Genomic DNA, 14,980 nt, shown 5'->3' with positions numbered 1-14,980 from the left:
GCTCAGTCGATCCTGCACCAGCTTGTGTCAATGAGGACGCAGGAATGGTCAGAGGCACAAAAGTGATTAGGGTGCCTTCATTGCCCACCATCGACGACGACGACGACGACGACAACAACAACAACGCCCACGCCCACATCCGCTACCACCAACATCCGCCGCCATTTTCGCAGGCAAGAGTGCGGGATTGAGAAGATTCTGGCAGCACACATTGGGGAACGCTACCAGAGCGTAAGAATAAAAGAGTGTGGGATGGGCAGCTGCGCCGCGCCCAGCGCTGCTTGGTCTATTCTAGGAACACAGTCGACATTGGACGGGACGTTACTGTGTCAAGAGATGCTGTGCTACATGGAGCGGATCAGTGTTTGGCGCAAAAAGTGGTCTCGCCACTCGCTGTGTTTGGCTGAGGAGATGCAAAGGAGAAGCGCAAGAGTGAGAAAAAGCGTCATTCGAACGCATTTGCCAGCCCGCTACACAAACCGCCGGTTGTGCGCACTGGGGATACGAAAAAGGTGATGGGCAGCACAAAGAGTGGAGCGAGTGGGTGGGAGGAGCGCTCTCGTAAGAGCCGAGCGGCGGTAGACAGAGGAGAACAAGCAGCAGCACGCAGCAGGGGTTGAGGATTCATGGAGCAGCGCTCTGTGGTCGCACAACGGGTTCAGCTCTAACGATGCAAATATAGCTTCAGCACCTTGCCTCACGCAATGCGCCCATCATTCCCAAAGCAGGCTGCCTTGTGTTCCTCTGGGCAACGCTTTCTGTGGACCACATTGGCTGATGCCCGCGACAGAGTGCCGGATCGGGCGGTGTGGGGGTGAGAGGAGGAGAGAGCCGGCGGTGGGTGGGCAGCTCGAATGTGTGCGGATATGCTGCGTTCTGTGTGGACCTGCCGCCATTTGGGGGCGATTATAAAACGGCCGTGGATTTTGACGCTCGAGGTGGTCTTTTTCCTCTAGTGAATTTTTCTTTCTTGTTTGGTACAGCACAACTTTCTCTCTGCTCTGCTTGTTGTTATACAAGACCTCGCTTTATAAAACCCCAAGGACTCAAAGAAAAGCAAACTTCACCTTTCTTCTTTCCCTTTCTTTTTCCTTACACCTTATTTCTCATCCTACCTTAACCTTTATTCCCCTCATATCTCCTACCCCTTATAAGCTTACCTTATATCCGACATCTTTTTGATTGTTTTCAGCATCTTTTGGCCAATTTCGATCGATTTCCAATCCCGAATCCAGAAGATTATCCCCCCTTGAAACATAAAAGACCCCTCCCTGCCCTGCATTTTGACTTAATTTATCCAGAGTAAAAATGGTTCGCGCTTCGATTCTTTCTATCATCGCCCTCTCGGCCGCGGTTCACGCCAGCGTCTACGAGACCAACCCCGAGGTTGTTGACACCACCTCTGCTCCGGCCACTACTGTTGCTCCGACCCTGACCATCAAGCCCACGGCCACTGCTGTCGTCCCGACTCTGATAATCTCGTCGTCCCCGTGCGAGAGCGCCACTACTGCTATTGTCACTGAGACCGCGTGCATTGGCGATGCCTGCACCACTAAGGTTAAGAGCTCCTCGGAGGTCTGTGTCCCGTCCACCGTCACTGTTCCTGGCGAGACCGCCACCAAGACTGTCGACAACACCTCGACTGTCACCGTTGGCGGCAACGACAAGGCTGTCACCGTCACTGAGACCAAGGACGTGGCCGGCGCCACCTCGACCACCACGGTCACTGTCGCTGACTCGACCACCATCTCCAGCGCCAAGGTTGTCACCACCGAGACCGGCACCATCACTCAGGGTGCGCAGTGCGTCCCGACCACTGCCACGGTCACCAACAACGCTGAGGTCACCAAGACCACCAACGTCAACGCCATCACGGAGGCCACCGTCACCAGCACTCAGATCGTCGCTGTTCCGGGTAACACCGTGACTGCCACCGAGACCGAGAACTGCGAGGGCACTGGCAACACGGTCACCCAGACCCAGTACGTCAAGGAGACTGTTGCCGGAAACACCGTCACCGTTACTGCCCCGGCTGGTGCTGCCGAGACTGTTACTGTTAACGTCCCCCAGGTTGTTACCGTCACCAACCAGGCCACCCAGACTGTTGTTGACACCGTCACTGTCGGCGCCGTCCAGGAGACTGTCTACCAGACCGTTCCTGGCAACACTTTCACCAAGACTGTTGTCCGCACTGTCACCGCCCCCGAGACTGTCGTCACCAACACCGTCACCGAGGTCGCCACTGTTGGGAACACCCACACTGTCCAGGAGATCTGCGAGGACGAGACCACCGTCACCGTGCCCAACACCGTCTACTCGACCGTGTCGCTGTGCGAGGGTGCCACCGTCACCGTTCCGATCAACAACGTCCAGACCGCGTACTCGACCACCACTGTGACCGTTCCCCAGGTCATCGGTGAGACCCAGTGGCTGCCGGCTCCGGCTACCGTTAACCAGGTCCACGAGGCCACCGTTACCGAGAACGTCGACTCGGTCAACACCGTGATCATCCCGTCTCTGGTCACCGAGACCACCGACACCGTCGTCGCTACCAGCAACGTCGTTGCCACCGAGACTGGTGCTCCTGTTACCGAGACCCAGGTTGTCGTCAACACCGCCGAGCAGACTGTCTACGCCACCCAGACCGTGACTGAGACCACCACCAACGTTGCTACTGTCAAGAATACCATCGCCGAGACTGTCTGCGAGGTTGTCCCGGTCACCACCCCGGAGAAGCCGACCCCCTCGACTGTTGAGTCGTCGTCGGAGACCACCCCTACCACCACTCCGGCTGAGGAGACCACCCCGTGCACCCCGACCACTGTCACCGAGACCATCGAGACCACCCCGTGCGACGACTGCGAGCCGACCACTCTTACCACCGTCTACACCGTGACCCCGACCACTGAGGTCCCGTCGTCGATTGAGCCCACCACTGAGATCGAGACCACGACCCCGTGCACCCCGACCACCGTCACCGAGACCATCGAGACCACCCCGTGTGACGACTGCGAGCCGACCACTCTCACCACCGTCTACACCGTGACTCCGACCACTGAGGTCCCGTCGTCGGTCGAGTCCACCTCGGAGACCACCACCCCGTGCGAACCCACCACCGTCACCGAGACTGTTGTCACGACCCCGTGTGACGAATGCGAGCCAACTACCGTCACCACTGTCTACACCGTAACCCCAACCACTGAGGTCGAGACCACGACCCCGTGCACCCCGACCACCGTCACCGAGACCATCGAGACCACCCCGTGTGACGACTGCGAGCCGACCACCATCACCACCGTCTACACCGTGACCCCGACCACTGAGGTCCCGTCGTCGGTCGAGTCCACCTCGGAGACCACCACCCCGTGCGAACCCACCACCGTCACTGAGACTATTACCACTACTCCGTGCGATGAGTGCGAGCCAACCACTATCACCACCGTCTACACCGTGACCCCGACCACCACGGAGGAGCCTTCGTCGGAGGACTCGACTACCCCGTGCGAGCCTACTACCGTCACTGAGACCATCACCACTACTCCGTGCGATGAGTGCGAGCCAACCACTATCACCACCGTCTACACCGTGACCCCGACCACCACGGAGGAGCCTTCGTCGGAGGACTCGACTACCCCGTGCGAGCCCACTACCGTCACTGAGACCATCACCACTACTCCGTGCGACGAGTGCGAGCCGACCACCATCACGACCACTTACACTGTGACCCCGACCACCACGGAGGAGCCTTCGTCGGAGGACTCGACTACCCCGTGCGAGCCTACTACCGTCACTGAGACCATCACCACTACTCCGTGCGACGAGTGCGAACCAACCACCATCACAACCACCTACACCGTGACCCCGACCGAGTCTGAGTCCGCTGAGGAATCGTCGGATGCCTCTGTTGAGTCTGAGTCCACTGAGGAGTCGTCGGATGCCTCTGTCGAGTCTGAATCTACTGAGGAGTCGTCGGATGCCTCTGTCGAGTCTGAGTCCACTGAGGAGTCGTCGGATGCCTCTGTCGAGTCTGAGTCCACTGAGGAGTCGTCGGATTCCTCTGTTGAGTCTGAGTCCACTGAGGAGTCGTCGGATGCCTCTGTCGAGTCTGAGTCCACTGAGGAGTCGTCGGATTCCTCTGTTGAGTCTGAGTCCACTGAGGAGTCGTCGGATGCCTCTGTCGAGTCTGAGTCCACTGAGGAGTCGTCGGATGCCTCTGTTGAGTCTGAGTCTACTGAGGAGTCGTCGGATGCCTCTGTCGAGTCTGAGACCTCCGATGCTACCTCTGAGGAGGAGACCACCGAGGCCACTTCTGAGGAGGAGACCACCGAGGCCACCTCTGAGGAGGAGACCTCTGATGCTACCTCTGAGGAGGAGACCACCTCTGAGGAGACCACCTCTGAGGCCACCTCTGAGGAGCAGACCACCGAGGAGACTACCACTGAAGCCACCTCTGAGGAGCAGACCACCGAGGAGACCACCACCGAGGAGACCACTACCGAGGCCACCTCTGAGGAGCAGACCACCGAGGAGACCACTACCGAGGCCACCTCTGAGGAGAAGACCACCGAGGAGACTACCACCGAGGAGACCACCACTGAGGAGACCACCACTGAGGCCACCACCGATGAGACCACCACTGAGGCCACCTCTGAGGAGCAGACCACCGAGGAGACCACTACCGAGGCCACCTCTGAGGAGCAGACCACCGAGGAGACCACCACCGAGGAGACCACCACTGAGGAGACCACCACTGAGGCCACCACCGATGAGACCACCACTGAGGCCACCTCTGAGGAGCAGACCACCGAGGAGACCACTACCGAGGCCACCTCTGAGGAGCAGACCACCGAGGAGACTACCACCGAGGAGACTACCACTGAGGCCACCTCTGAGGAGCAGACCACCGAGGAGACCACCACCGAGGAGACCACCACTGAGGAGACCACCACTGAGGCCACCACCGAGGAGACCACCACTGAGGCCACCTCTGAGGAGCAGACCACCGAGGAGACTACCGCCGAGGAGACCACCACTGAGACTACCTCTGAGGAGGCCACCACTGAGGAGACTACCACCGAGGAGACCACTACTGAGGCCACCACCGAGGAGACCACCACTGAGGCTACCTCTGAGGAGCCTACTGTGGAGTCGTCCGCCCCGGTCGCCGCTGCCCTCGTTGTCTCTTCTTATTTCTAAATGAATAGGGTCTAGGGCAAAAGTTAGATCTATGCCACTGATCCCTCTTTCTATTCATCCTACATAGCCCCTTACGTCCTGTTGTGCGTTAGTTTTACCTTTTTCCTTTCTTTATGTCTTTCAATTCCAGCCAGTATCTAAAATTTTATGTCACAGCGACTCCTATATGGCTGGGATCATGGCCCCATTGTCGACGAGTCAATGGCATATCCGAGAAATCCACATGTGGCTTGGGATCAATCGGCCACCAGTAGGCAAATTTCACCATGTCGACGGGCTTCTTCTTCCGGGTCTGTGTTTTCTCTCTGCTATTGCTTCTTTATCTTAAATTGCTCTTCCACAACAAATCCACCAAATCCACGGTCAATCCTAGTGAAATGTCAGGCCCTTCTGCGTTAACGAGTGTTGTATTGAAGGCGCGCGCCCAGCACACAGCGTCGGTTATCTTCTTGCACGGTCTCGGTGACAGTGGTCACGGATGGGCGCCAGTAGCGCAAATACTGTCGCGCACGCTGCCGCACGTAAAGTTTATTCTCCCAAATGCCCCAGAGAGTCCGGTAACATTGAACTTTGGCATGTCAATGCCGTCGTGGTATGATATCAAGTCGCTGGGGCGGGTCACGAAGGACGAGGACGAGGCCGGGATGCGCGAGTCGATGATCAAGGTGAACAAGATCATTTCTGACGAAGTCGCGGCTGGGATCTCACCGGAGCGCATTGTGCTGGGCGGGTTCAGCCAGGGCGGTGCCATGGCGCTGTTCACCGGGCTGCAGTCCGAGCTCAAGCTGGGTGGCCTTATCGTGCTCAGCGCGTACCTGCCGATTCGCGACCGGATCTTCCAGCTGGCCACCGAGGCAAGCAAGTCGGTGCCTATTATGCAAGGCCACGGTACAGCTGACGGTGTGGTGCTGTTTGAGTATGGCAAGATGACTAACGAGACGCTAACCAGCAAGGGATACGACTGCAAGTTCCATGTCTACGAGCACATGGAGCACTCGAGCTGCGAGGATGAGATCATGCACATGTCGCTGTTCCTGAAGAAGCGCATTCCCGAGCAGTTCACCCCGCCTGCCTCTTCTCTGTAAAGCCACCAGCAGGTTACTGACTGGTCTGAGTCAGTGGTCTTGGCGCAGGGCAAGACCAAAGAACGCACCACCCCCTCCAGCAGGCGTCCTTGTTCCGAACACGTAATCCCGACAGCCTTTCTTGTTCTTCCCTCGGCTCCACTTTCACCACTTTCTATTTTTCGCTAAAGTCTAGTAAAATGCGCTTTGCAATCAGTAAGCTCAAGGTCGAGCTCAAGCTCGCCATTCACCGACTAAAGCTGCTGCAGGCCAAGACGGCCTCACTCAACACCAAGGCGCGGCGGGAGATAGCAACGCTGCTCGAGACAGGCAAGATAGAGAGCGCTTATATTCGGGTAAGCTAGGGCTGTGCCACCACTCTTCCGAATGCACACCTGCGAGCAGACGCCTTCTCTACCCTGCTCGGCCAGCTACTCACACTTGTCTTCTGGATACCCACTAGGTTGAGAACATCATACGCGAGGACTTTAACATCGAGGCGCTGGAGATAGTCGAGCTGTATTGCGAGCTGCTGAACGCGCGCCTCGGTATGATTGAGCAGTCACGGACAGTCGACCCTGGGATTGAAGACGCCGTGGCATCTATTGCCTACGCGTCGACGCGGGTCGACGTCAAAGAACTCGTCATGATCCGCGAGCTGCTGGCGGCGAAGTACGGCGCCGAATACATCAAGAACGCAATGGACAACGTCGACGGCACTGTGAGCCCGAAGCTTGTGCACAAACTTGGCGTCAAGGCTCCCGCCCGCTTCCTGGTCGAAATGTACTTGAAGGAGATCTCAAATGCATATAATGTCGGCTGGCGGCCAGAGGGCGAGCAGAGCGAGGATGGCGTTGACGATGAGGATGGGCCGGGGGGTGGCGAAAGGGAGAAGGTGCCGGAGGCGCCGATTTCTGCAGCCAATGCTGCCGGTTCTGCTGCAAATGTCAAGGATACCGATAGCGCAAAGGCCGCTGAAGAGAGTGGCAGCAGCGAGCAGAAGGGAGCAAGCTTTACACCATCCCCGGCGAAAATGAACACTGCTCCCAATGCGAACAAACCCAGCGCCCTGCCTTCTGTTCCCTCAACCAAACCCGCTGCCAGGGCTGGCCCTGGAGCTTCGAAGGCTGCTGCGGCGCCTGCCAATGATGGCCTGCCGTCAATCGACGAACTCCAGAAGCGATTCGAGGCACTCAAGCGTCTGTGACATGTAGGCTATGTTCTACGCTCCATACCGACTAGCCGAGCTCGCATTGCGAGCGCCATAAGTCTGGTAAAAAGTAGAGATTTTTACAGTCTGCTTTTCCGCCATGCGATCGTTTGGCATCTTCACACTCTGCAACGTTGGTATATGGATACGCACATGGATACAGTATTTGCCCTCGGATCCAACTCGGGCGGTCAGCTAGCAACTGGGAGCCTAGATGATGCGCATTTCCTTACTGAAACTGTGTTTGGGCAGGAGTGCAGTGCTGCTGGGATTGCTGGTGATGCAGTTATCGCTGGAGGCGGAAACCACACGTTTCTAGTGCGCAACAAGGGCCGTTTTCTCTTTGGCAGCGGTACAAATGCCGATGGACAGCTGGGAATACCGACTGCATCATCTGGGCCTTACTTGCACTGGACACCGATACAGTTCCCAGGAGAGTCAGTCTACAAGATTGCCTGCGGCTGGAGCCACACACTGTTGCTCAACGACACACACAGGCTCTTCTCGGCTGGATCCGGTGGATTCGGACAGCTTGGGATCAACCCTGAGCCCGGAGTATCAAAGGCGATGCAATGGTCGGAAATACGCATAGGAGGCAGTGCAAAAATAGTCGATATTGCCTGCGGAATGAGGCACTCGCTTGCCCTGACTGGCAGTGGCGATATATTTGGATGGGGAGCGAACCGGTGTGGCCAGCTTGGTGTTCCTGGAACAAAGAAGCAGCCAAATGTCTGTGAGCCAACCTTGGTTTCTGCTGGTCTCCCACCGATCTCGATGATTGCGTGCGGGCGTAGCCATTCTGTGGCCATAGCCAGCGACCGTGTGACAGTGTTTGTTGCTGGCCAGGACAGGTGTGCGCAATGCGGGCCTAGCAGCTACGATGCTGTTGCTGGCACATGGCGGTCGTTCCGTCTCAGCTCGCCTGCACGAAAGCTGTGCTCGGGATGGGAGTTTGGTGCGGTGCTGTTGGATCCCGCAGAGGGTAGCCAGACGAGTCGCTGCGTTACTATGTGGGGGCGATCCGACCATGGCCAGCTGGGCAAAACGCCGATGACCATGCCTGGCGGAAGCCGCGACACTGTCGATGTTGCGCTAGAGAGCGCGGTAGTTGACATTGCGTGTGGCTCCAACCATACTGTCGCTGTGCTCAGCAACGGCAGCGTGTGGGCGTGGGGGTGGAACGAGCATGCCAATGCAGGAGATCCGTCACTTGCCGATGTGGTGTGCCCGCGGCAGCTGTGGCCAGTAGCAGCAACAGTACCAGGGCGCTTGCCAAGCGTTGGCACTGGCTACGGCAACACGCTTATTAGTATTAGCTGTGATTAGATTGCGAGATCGAGGTTGAAACCAGCACCATGCCCGCCTGGGCCTTTTTTTTCACCTGCTGCGTGTTCGTTTTAGCTCGCGAGCAGCTCTTGCCCCTCTTTTCTCCTTTAAAGCTTGCAGAGTTTATTCTTTCTATTTTTCTGAAATACACGAGCCTCTCTTTTGCACACGTAACCCATTAACTTTCTACCTTCAACCACGTATATTTCGCAGCCGTCACTTCCCCTTTTCGACTGCAGCTTTGGTTCCACATTCTCTCTCTTTATCCGAGTGCGTAGCCAGCAATGTCGCAGATTCACTACAAGTTTCGTGCGGCCAAGGACTTTTCGTCGATTGTGTTTGATGGGTTGTCTATCTCGGTGTATGACCTGAAGCAGGAAATCCTTCGCGAGAAGCGCCTGGACCCAGAAGAGAACGATCTGGTTGTCACGAACGCGCAGACCAATGAAGGTAAGGCAGTGCGGATCTTTTGTATACACGCGGACAGAGCATTACGTTAAGCTGCTGTCAGTATGTTCACCAGCTGATTTCTTGATCCATTTTTGACAACTGTTTAGACTACACGGATGAGTCGGCGCTGATCCCAAAGAGCACATCCGTGATGGTGCGCCGTGTGCCCTACAAGGGCCCGAAGATGTCGCAGGGCGGCAAGGGCCAGCAGCAGCAGCCCCAGCAGTTTGGCCAGCAGCAGCACCATGCGGGCAACCGCTCCTCGGGCTACGGTGGTGGTGGAGGCGGTGGACAAGGCTATGGCGGCGGCGGCTTCCATCGTGGCCACCATGGAAATAACCCCTCGACCACCACGAGCCAATACGGGTATCGCGGGCCGCAGGGTATCGGGCTCAACAACAGCTACTCGTCCAGCCAAAACAACAACAGCGGGGTGGGGTCTGGAGTAGGCGATCTAAATGGGCAGCATGAGCTGGAGCGCAACCCAGATGTGATATCTGACGCCGAGGAGGCTCGTATTGCAGCGATGCTGCAGCAGACTGACGAACAGTGGTCCCACCAGCAGACCATCATGCAAATGTATGTCACGACTATAGCTTTTTTACACTTACGCGGAATAGAGCCGTTGGTGGATATTGCAACGTTGAAGCTAACTCGCAAAGGAGGAGGGGGTGGTCCATGGCAGGATCATGATGCGAGAGAGAAGGGCGGGACCAGAGCGGGATTGGATGGCGTCCTTCTTCCACATTTGGCATCTGCTACTAACACACCGTGCTTTCAATTTTCCTGTAGGCAGCGACCGGTGTTCAACAACCGCGGTGGGGCATACCGCCCAAGGCCCCGCATCGAACGCCCTGAGCACCAGGGCCCGCCACCGCCCAACTATGTCTGCCACCGGTGCGGCATTGCGGGTCACTGGATCCACAACTGCCCGACCATCGGGCAGCCCAGCGACGGCAACACACGCAACACGGGCCATCGGATCAAGCGGACCACGGGCATTCCCAAGTCGTTCCTCCAAAAAGTCGACAAGCTCGAGGAGGGCGGCAATGCGTTGGTGACGAGTGATGGCACGCTGGTGGTAGCCCAGGCGAACGAGGCAGCGTGGAACGAGGCGCAGAAGCAGTCGAGCAAGCTATTCTCGACTGAGTCGGCTGTTGATCCGAGCCAGGTGCCTGGCGACCTCAAGTGCCCGATCTGCAGCCAGCTCCTGCGCGACGCTGTGAAGGTCCCGTGCTGCGATACAGTGTACTGCTCGGAATGTATTGAGCAGTCGCTGCTCGAGCCCGGAGAGAAGCACTTTACGTGTCCGTCGTGCAAGGCTCCCGGTGTGGTACCTGACCAGCTCACATCGGCCGATGCAGTGCGCACCAAGGTGGATAAGTTTTTGCGCGAATATTCAGCTAGCAAGCCTAGCAATGAGAACGATAACAAGACAACCGCGGCTACAGCCTCAATCGCTGTAGCACCTACGCTGGCTGATCAGCCAGTACGCCCGCCACCGCCGCCAGTCCAGATGCAGCCGCATCCGCGGCGTGCAACGCAGCCCATGGGCATGATGCCTCCAGGGATGATGATGGGTATGCCGCAAGGATATATGGGCATGCCACCAATGGGCCAAATGCCGTTTATGCCGCCCGGGATGCCCATGCCTGGAGCGCAGTGGAACAATATGAACCCGTCAAACATGTCTGGGGTACGTCCGCCGCTGCCGCCACCGCAACAGCAGAATAGTAGCGACTACAACACTGGGCGTGGTCGAAACTCGCCCCGGCAGCGGCGATCACCTGGCCGCAGCCGGTCATCTGGCCGCAGCCGGTCGCCAGGACGCAGCCGGTCGCGTCGCCACCCCCACCATAGCCACCGCAGTCGTAGTCGCAGCTACAACCCTAGTGATGCTGAGCATCCGGAGAGGCCGGCTTTGTCGAGGCATGATGATAGGGGGTCGCTGGAGGTAGAACCGGCTCAGAAGACCAATGGTAAAGGCGAGATTGGAGCTGGAAATGGCGACGTAGCCGGTGACGCGAATAAAACGGTCAGTAAAGACTATGTGCCACCGAGCATGGAATCTCCTCAGCCGCATCGCTCACAAAGCCGCCAGCGCTCATCAAGCCGCCAGCGCTCGTCAAGCCGGCGCCGCTCCCCAAGCAGGCGGCGCTACCGTACCAGTCGCAGCCCTAGCCGCGAGCGGCGTAGTAGATACGATAGCAATGAGCGATCGAGGTATTACGACGGCAGAGACAAGCGTGACCGGCGGCGCGAGTACGAGTCGCGTCGCGGACGGAGCTCTGAGCGCGGGCAATCATCTGGTGACAGGGCGCGGAATAGAGGAGAGCGCAATACGAAAGACGTGGAGATATCGATCCGTGGGCGGTCAAGCAAAGAGAACAGTGGCAAAGAGTCCTGTGGTGACAAGCCACGGTCGGTTCTAGATCGGCTGAGGGATAACCGCGGGGATGTAGCCCAGGAGAACGGATCCAAGAGCCCACGGCGGTCGGGCGGCAGGCGCAGGAGCCGTCGCTGAGTAAGAGAAATTGAATGCAAGGCACGCTCTTTGCACATGCCTGAATATTTAGCAGCTGACAATGGCACTCGCTTCGAGGTGGATTGGGCTATTTCTCTTGCCTAGATCTCCTTCATAGCTGGCGCTCTGCTGTATTTATTAGACAGCCTTGCCATTTTTCGGTTTATGTCAACCAATAAATAAGTGCAACAGGATGCTAAGCGTATGCGACGCAAGGCCGCAGTAGCGAGCTCTGTTCCTTTCTCTCCTCTGCACGGCATACACTCAGAGCCATTTCATTTGCGGAGCGGCGTGTGATTTCATCAAAGGGGATGCAGGCGAGGCCAAGAGGAACTCATATAGCGGAGCTCAATGATGGGCATTTGACATGCCCTCACGAGTTTGCGGAGTGACAGCAAGGGGAGGGCAGGAAAGCGCCATGTGGCTACACACGAGGCCACCCACCCATGCCAATTACACAGGTATAGCGAGTCTTCAGCCAAGTGCTTCTGTTAAACCCCACCTGAGGCTATAGCCGAGGCTGTCTTCCAAACCTAGGCAATGGTATTGTAATGGAGGAATAGCGATGTTCAACAAAAGCTCCCGGCTACTGGGTAGGCAGGCACAATAACCACAAAGAGGTGGTGAGATACCAGCAACTCCGCCGCTTCGCCTTCCGAAGCAACCTTGTGCAGTTTTTGAAATGAAACAATCTACAGCGCTTTGCAAGCACGCACTACGGCGAAGGGGGGTGTGGGACTGACGTCATTCATTGTACGTTATTTTTCTCCTCTTTTCTGCTGGCTCGCTATACATGTGGTGTAGTGGTACTGGGCTTTATCCACCCAGCCGTTGCAAGGGTTGTGGCATGGGGCCTTACTGCCTGTTGCAGGCATGCATCGCTAAAGTCACTCGCATTTTGCTTAAAGGCGGCTTTTTGCAGCACCTCGCCAGCAGAAGCACAGCTCTGTGTATTTCTCCCCTCTTCTCCTATCCACACACCCGTTTTCAATATCTTTTCGGGAGAGGGTTTTTCATATATCACCAAGCATCTGGCTCGCTTTGTATTTTATTTGGGGGATACACGCTGCGATTATCCGCTACATTAATATCCGGTTTTGTTTGGTGGGGGCCTTGGCAACACCTTACCGCAACCTCCACAGCAAAGTGGGCTTTTTTGCAAAGCAGAGGCAAACGGCCCTTTACTGCCCAGAGAAAACAGCAGAGCACTTCTGCGCCAGCCACGCGTGTACTTCGTCATAGCTGCAAAGTGCAAACAGGAAAAGGAAGCAAACCACACTCACAGTACCAGGCCACTACAACCAGGCACGCAGTGGGAAGATCCCTGAGCACGCAGCTGGAAAAATTAGCAGTTTTTTTCTTTGTTCAGTTCACCACCACGTCATTTTTCTGTTTTGTGAGCCGCATTTTTGTTCCTCCTTCGATCGTGCTAGGACAATTATACTCACTCTTTTTCAAACCAAAGCTCGTGCGCGTCCTGAGAAACACGCTTGGAGATATCGCTGCGGGTGGGAAGAGACAAACCAGCAAGACACCAAAGACACGTTATTCCAGCGAGGCATGACCACAGATACTGCAGGCAAAATCAGCCTGGGGCTCGAGCGCATCACGGATTTCCTGCGGTACCGGCTGCCACGCGACCCGCGACTGGGGCTGCGGGTGGTGCACGTAGCGGGGACGAACGGCAAGGGCTCAGTTTGTGCGCTGATCTCACAGGCGCTGATTTCGGCGGGCTACAAGACAGGGACGTTCAACTCGCCACACTTTCTTGAGCCCAACGACGCGATCCGGATCCAGGGCGTGGCGATTCCAGCCAGCGACTACAGAGACCTGCGGGTGTGGATCAACGATCTGGATGCAAAAACGGCGTCAGAGCACGGGCGACTGTCCCTGTTCGAGCAGGCGACGGCGGCGGCGCTGTGGTGGTTTGCGGAGAGCAAGGTGGACGTGGCGGTGATTGAGGTAGGGATGGGCGGGCTGCGCGATGCAACCAATGTGTTCGGCGTGGTGGAGCAGGGCGCAGCAGGCGGGGTGTTCGCTGGACAGTCGCTGGTGCAGTGCATCTGCGCAATCGACGAGGACCACGTGGGGATGATCGGCGACACAATCGAGGAGATTGCGCAGGAGAAGGCAGGAATCATCCGGCCGGGCTCGTGGGTGGTGCTGGGCACGCAGGGGCGCTCGGCGGCCTTCCACCGCGTGCGGCAGATTGCCCAGAAGCTGTCGCCCGCGCGCATCGTCAATTTACGCCGCCAGCCGACCCACGACATGCATGTACCGCATTTTGCCGTCAAGCCCGAGCCGCCGGTAACCGCCGCCCACCCGCGCCTGGTGAGCCGCCCAGCCGACGAGGTGCCGAGCTGGGCTGCATTCAACGGCACTGGCCGTCGGTGCCTGCGCGCGCGGTACCCGCACTCGCCCGACGAGCAGAGGAAGCGGCGCGGCAGTCATGCGGCCATAGCACCGCCGACGCCCACCACCGACGTGGATCTGCCGCTGGTCCTGGCTGGGCACTACCAGGCAGCCAACGCCGGCATTGCCTTCTATGCGCTGGATGTGCTGCGCACGCACTACGGCTTCGACCTTTTGACCGACGCGGCCATCCAGGTCGGCTTCCAGAACGTGCGTTGGCCGGGCCGTTTGGCGTGGCTGCGCCTGCGGCCTGCCGGCGACGGCCTCGCCCACTGGCTGCTGGCCGACGGTGCCCACAACGAGCCGGCTGCTGCCGAGCTGCGCAAATACGTCGACACTGCTTTGCGTCGGTTCGCCCAGCAGCGCCATATTCTGGCAGGCACTGCTGCCCGCACCCTCAATGAGCCGCCGCCCGTGCGCTGGATCGTCGGGTTTACGCGCGGCAAGGATGTCGCTGCCATTCTGCGCCAGCTGGTGTGTCCGGCGGACGTTGTCTGGGCTGTGCCCTTTGCCCAGCCCGACGAGATGCCCTGGATCACATGCTGCGACCCCGGCGACATTGCGCACCAGGTCTCCGCTGCCTTCCCCGACACGCCAGTCACCGAGTTTGTGTCGCCGATTGCTGCTGTCGAGCAGCTGAGGGTCGAGCAGTCTGCTGACTACCTGACCGTGCTGTGTGGATCGCTGTATCTGGTCGCCGATCTGTACCGCACGCTGGACATCCGGCCATTCGACTCTGCACCCGTGTAATCAGCCGATCAGGATTTAGATGTAATTGAATTTTTCCAATTTTTTTTC

General features: G+C 57.8%; 6 protein-coding genes across 6 annotated transcripts; 5 read left to right on the top strand and 1 right to left on the bottom strand.

Moving 5' to 3' along the window:
* Positions 1-162: 162 nt before the first annotated feature.
* On the bottom strand, positions 163-797 carry DL89DRAFT_265707 (uncharacterized protein). The gene has a single exon (XM_040886788.1). The coding sequence runs from the start codon at positions 626-628 to the stop codon at positions 446-448; it is 183 nt and encodes a 60-aa protein (XP_040745464.1). The 5' UTR covers positions 629-797; the 3' UTR covers positions 163-445.
* A 4,776-nt stretch (positions 798-5,573) lies between these two features.
* DL89DRAFT_221492 (Phospholipase/carboxylesterase) lies at positions 5,574-6,281 on the top strand (the record flags this gene model as incomplete). The annotated part of the gene is made up of 1 exon (XM_040884522.1): positions 5,574-6,281. The coding sequence occupies one exon, from the start codon at positions 5,574-5,576 to the stop codon at positions 6,279-6,281; it is 708 nt and encodes a 235-aa protein (XP_040745463.1).
* A 206-nt stretch (positions 6,282-6,487) lies between these two features.
* On the top strand, positions 6,488-7,089 carry DL89DRAFT_208168 (DUF292-domain-containing protein; the record flags this gene model as incomplete). Its single annotated transcript, XM_040884131.1, has 2 exons — positions 6,488-6,616; positions 6,724-7,089. Coding segments are annotated over 2 exons (495 nt in total), but the record flags the coding sequence as incomplete, so codon positions are not given.
* A 534-nt stretch (positions 7,090-7,623) lies between these two features.
* Positions 7,624-8,796, top strand: DL89DRAFT_291283 (RCC1/BLIP-II protein; the record flags this gene model as incomplete). Its single annotated transcript, XM_040890178.1, has 1 exon — positions 7,624-8,796. The coding sequence occupies one exon, from the start codon at positions 7,624-7,626 to the stop codon at positions 8,794-8,796; it is 1,173 nt and encodes a 390-aa protein (XP_040745461.1).
* A 142-nt stretch (positions 8,797-8,938) lies between these two features.
* On the top strand, positions 8,939-11,821 carry DL89DRAFT_106376 (cleavage polyadenylation factor subunit MPE1). The gene is made up of 3 exons (XM_040883055.1): positions 8,939-9,246; positions 9,354-9,825; positions 10,039-11,821. Exons 1-3 carry the CDS (start codon positions 9,081-9,083, stop codon positions 11,768-11,770), a joined length of 2,370 nt encoding a protein of 789 aa, XP_040745460.1. The 5' UTR covers positions 8,939-9,080; the 3' UTR covers positions 11,771-11,821.
* Positions 11,822-13,330: 1,509 nt separating this feature from the next.
* Positions 13,331-14,932, top strand: DL89DRAFT_221254 (Mur ligase; the record flags this gene model as incomplete). Its single annotated transcript, XM_040884508.1, has 3 exons — positions 13,331-13,777; positions 13,817-14,008; positions 14,201-14,932. The coding sequence occupies 3 exons, from the start codon at positions 13,331-13,333 to the stop codon at positions 14,930-14,932; spliced, it is 1,371 nt and encodes a 456-aa protein (XP_040745459.1).
* Between the last annotated feature and the right edge of the window lie 48 nt (positions 14,933-14,980).

The sequence above is a fragment of the Linderina pennispora genome (genome assembly GCF_002104995.1).
Source record: "Linderina pennispora strain ATCC 12442 chromosome Unknown DL89scaffold_3, whole genome shotgun sequence".
In the NCBI taxonomy this organism is placed as follows: Eukaryota; Fungi; Kickxellomycota; class Kickxellomycetes; order Kickxellales; family Kickxellaceae; genus Linderina; species Linderina pennispora.
Note: the sequence above shows the minus strand (reverse complement) of the source record. Positions and strands in the feature narration are given on the sequence as shown.

Bases quoted from the DNA above. Each gene is read 5' to 3' on its own strand.
- DL89DRAFT_265707 (XM_040886788.1), bottom strand. From the start codon at position 628: ATGAATCCTCAACCCCTGCTGCGTGCTGCTGCTTGTTCTCCTCTGTCT.
- DL89DRAFT_106376 (XM_040883055.1), top strand. From the start codon at position 9,081: ATGTCGCAGATTCACTACAAGTTTCGTGCGGCCAAGGACTTTTCGTCG. The intron at 9,247-9,353 runs GTAAGGCAGTGC...ACAACTGTTTAG, and splicing joins GAACGCGCAGACCAATGAAG to ACTACACGGATGAGTCGGCG. The intron at 9,826-10,038 runs GTATGTCACGAC...ATTTTCCTGTAG, and splicing joins CAGCAGACCATCATGCAAAT to GCAGCGACCGGTGTTCAACA.